The following is a 3,333-nucleotide window of genomic DNA, read 5'->3' as shown; positions in this document are numbered from 1 at the left end:
AGAGAGAGAGAGAGAGAGAGAGAGAGAGAGAGAGAGAGAGAGCGTCAGCGGGGAGAAGTTTTCTCCTCAGAGCAACATCTCATCATATGTGTGAGAAGTGGCGCTGCCCCTCTCAGCTCAGCGCGAGCGGCGCAGACAAACTTTTAGCGCACGCTTCCATGCGTTCACACTTGTAACGCAACTCCCCCCCCCCCCGTCTCCTTGTGGCGCACGGTAAAAGTTGCCTAGCGCAAACTATGTGCGCTGATTGCCGAAACTGCTGTCAAGTTTCGAACCACAGGCGCGATGGAGTCACACACCGAGCCGGAGACGGGTCACCGTGCTGAAGGTGTTTGCCAGAGAGGATGCAGGCTCCTGCTGTCCGGCGAGGACTTCGACAAAGGGGACCACCGTTGTGTGGACGCGCTCCGCGCGGTCACCGACGCGCTGGAGGAAAGGAGCGCCGCTCTGGAGCACGAAACCCGGATGGCGAGGCTCAGGTGGAACAGGAGGGAGCAGTCCTTGCTGGCCCAGGTATCGACTCTGCAGAACGAGGCCCAGCTGTCGGCTCTGAGGTACCAACGCAGGCTGCACCAATACATGCTGCACATCAACAGCATCGCAGAGCAGGTCGCCGGGTACTACAAGGTGAGGAGGGATGTGTTTTACGCGAGCATGGGGTGCAACAACCGTATGCTAATTGGGATGGAAAAGTGTGATTGGTGTTTTTTTTTTTTACTTTTGAGTCAAGACTGGATGTCGTACTCGTACACAGCAAAAACACGGCAGATAAACTTAACACACTTCTGTGTTTTGTTGGCTGGTTTTAGAGAGATGCGAAGACAACTGATGGCACGCAGAGCCAGATATCAGACACAGCAACACGTGCAGAGGAAGAGCCACAGGAGCAGCTCCAAGCACCTGAGGTAAGAAGAGAAAACACACTCTCACAGCTCATCTGTACTCTTTACTGCTGGAAACACTGACATTTATCATGGCTCATTCATAAAGCTGTCAGATCACAAGCTCAGTTGTGCTCATCCAAAAAGCAGCAGCAGTCAGAATCCCTGTTGGTGAAACACTTCCCAAATGTTGTTGATATTAGGATTCGGGGTTTTTTTTAACAAAAAAAAGCAGCCTCTTGTGCTCCAGGATTTTTGCCTCTTCCCTATTATTCTGTTTTCACCTGCTGACTCAGCTTAACCCTGCTGCTGGACAAGCCTCTGTGTAAATGTTGACTTTGTGATCACAGTGAATGCTAGAAGTGGTAGCTAACTCTAAATCAGAGGACAGTTGAAGGAAGATAATCTCTCCTTGCACCCTGTTGTTGTTTGGCGTGGTGTGTTTTCTTTTCTCACAGCGATAATGTGTGTTTATTGAATTGGATTTGTAAATATTTTAGCCTATATATATATATGTATATATATATATATATATATATATATATATATATATATATATATATATATATGTATATATATATATTTGTAGTCGGTGTATATGTTTGCAAGTAATATACGTGATAACCTCGGTGCTGTGATTGCAGCTTTTGCCACAGACCTCTGTGGAGCAATCCGTCCTGAATTTCAACTTGTTTCGTGTCCGTCCTGTGTGACTTGAGAAATCCTTCTAAAGTGGTCTTTGTCCTTTTCTTCGTCTTCTTTGGGTCTCAGCTGATCTGATGTCCTTGTCTGTGTGGTGTTGAGGTCACAACACCGTATCACATTTCACTTAGTATCACTGCATCCTCACTGGCAAAGAAAAAACGGACCAAAACTTCTTCGGAGAAAATTCAATGACATTAAATGCAACTTATGGATTGTAGTTTATTCAAACAGGATGTGAGTGAGCATCTTCTCGAGGTGCTCTTTGCCTCGAGCCCCATATGGACACTTTGCACATGCCTGCTGTAGTCACGCCAGAATGAAAAATGACTAAAGAACAAAAAAAAACTGTCCTTTGGTGTTAAATGTGAAACATCATTTGCTTCTGTGCTTTTGCGTAATGTGTTTGGTGCATGTAATGATGATGGGCTGAACTACGTGGACACAGCTTTCTAACTGCTCCACAATCTTTGTTATTGCAGGGAATCTTTTATTAAACCTCTCCCATGTGGCTGCCAAATCTAAATCTAGCTGTTTCAGAAAGCTCAGAAGGTATAGCCTGAACGTTTGTGTAAATCACCCTCCAGCCACAGAGTGTGTTGTGTTTGGGCTGCTGCTGAGGGTGGATGGGTTTAACCGAGGAGACGGTCACGTGAAGGATCTCTCTAATTGCCTACAGCATGCTGTGAGTGCAACAGACACACTTTTGATGAATGTGGAAAACGGTTCACTCTCCTCTGCTTGTGCTGGGCAGAAACACAGCAAGCATCTATTTTCAGCTCCTTTTTTTAATCTCTTTGGTCCAACGTCTCCACTGTAATGCCTCTTTAATAGTCTTCTCACTGTGCCTTTTTCTTCTTTCGTTTTCCAAATGGGTTTTCCAACACTTTGGGAGAGCTGAGGTTTGCAGTTCATCAAACAGAGTTTTACAGTTTAGCAGAATTCCACTTTGTTAAAAGATTAATGGGCTTTCTGTCTGTAACGGACAATAGAGTTGGATGACGAGTAAACACCCCCGGTAGCAGTTATGGATCGTCCCGTTCAAGGTCCCTTTGTGTGGCTGGAAACTCTAATTGGCCCTTTAGCTGCTGTTACGTCGGTCACGCCCTCCGTACTGGCATGGCACACATGCAATGTTAAAGGGAAATGTGATTTCCGGCAGGTAGATAAAAAAACAGGTTTCTCAACTATAGCCAGCAGATTTCACAATTGTGCCAGTTCTACCGCACAAACCAATGTAGTAGCATTAAAGATATGCTCCTTGACTTCTGAGGTACACTTGCTTACTGCTGTGTGTATGGATGTATGTAAGCTGGGAATGCGGAAGTTTGCAGCTTACGAACAAGCAGAGAGACATTTTTATTCCATTCCTAACAATTACTACTTGTGTTTTGGTTTTGGGAAAGCTAAAAAACACCCTCCAAACTCTATAAATGCTGAGTATCGGTCTTACTACAGATCCATGCACGCCCCTCCACCATTAGGGGAAATCCTTTTACAGCTTTACAGGCCTGCCGTGTCCAGTTACCGTTGCTAAGTTATGATTAGTTATGAGGACAATCGTTGTTCAGGGGACGCGTTTAGCAAACCGTCCATTGATGTTCCGATCGGCTTAATTAATTGAGTTACATCTTGCCTGATGGGTTTGTGGACAATGACATTATTGTGAAAAAAATGAACAAAGAAGCCTTTGAGTGTATTGTTGAAGTGGCTCCAACAACTTACGCAGTTCCACAGATGCCAGTTGTTC

At 45.2% G+C, this 3,333-nt stretch overlaps 1 protein-coding gene across 1 annotated transcript; it reads left to right on the top strand.

Moving 5' to 3' along the window:
• The first annotated feature begins 257 nt into the window (after nt 1–257).
• Nucleotides 258–1,342, top strand: LOC116378764 (E3 ubiquitin-protein ligase PDZRN3-B-like). Its single transcript, XM_031840677.1, has 2 exons — nt 258–627; nt 810–1,342. Exons 1-2 carry the CDS (start codon nt 286–288, stop codon nt 963–965), a joined length of 498 nt encoding a protein of 165 aa, XP_031696537.1. The 5' UTR covers nt 258–285; the 3' UTR covers nt 966–1,342.
• Nucleotides 1,343–3,333: the final 1,991 nt, after the last annotated feature.

Source organism: Anarrhichthys ocellatus, unplaced genomic scaffold, assembly GCF_004355925.1.
Source record: "Anarrhichthys ocellatus isolate YVR2014 unplaced genomic scaffold, GSC_Weel_1.0 scaffold3122, whole genome shotgun sequence".
Lineage (NCBI taxonomy): Eukaryota > Metazoa > Chordata > Actinopteri > Perciformes > Anarhichadidae > Anarrhichthys > Anarrhichthys ocellatus.
This window is presented reverse-complemented; position numbering and strand designations above follow the sequence as displayed.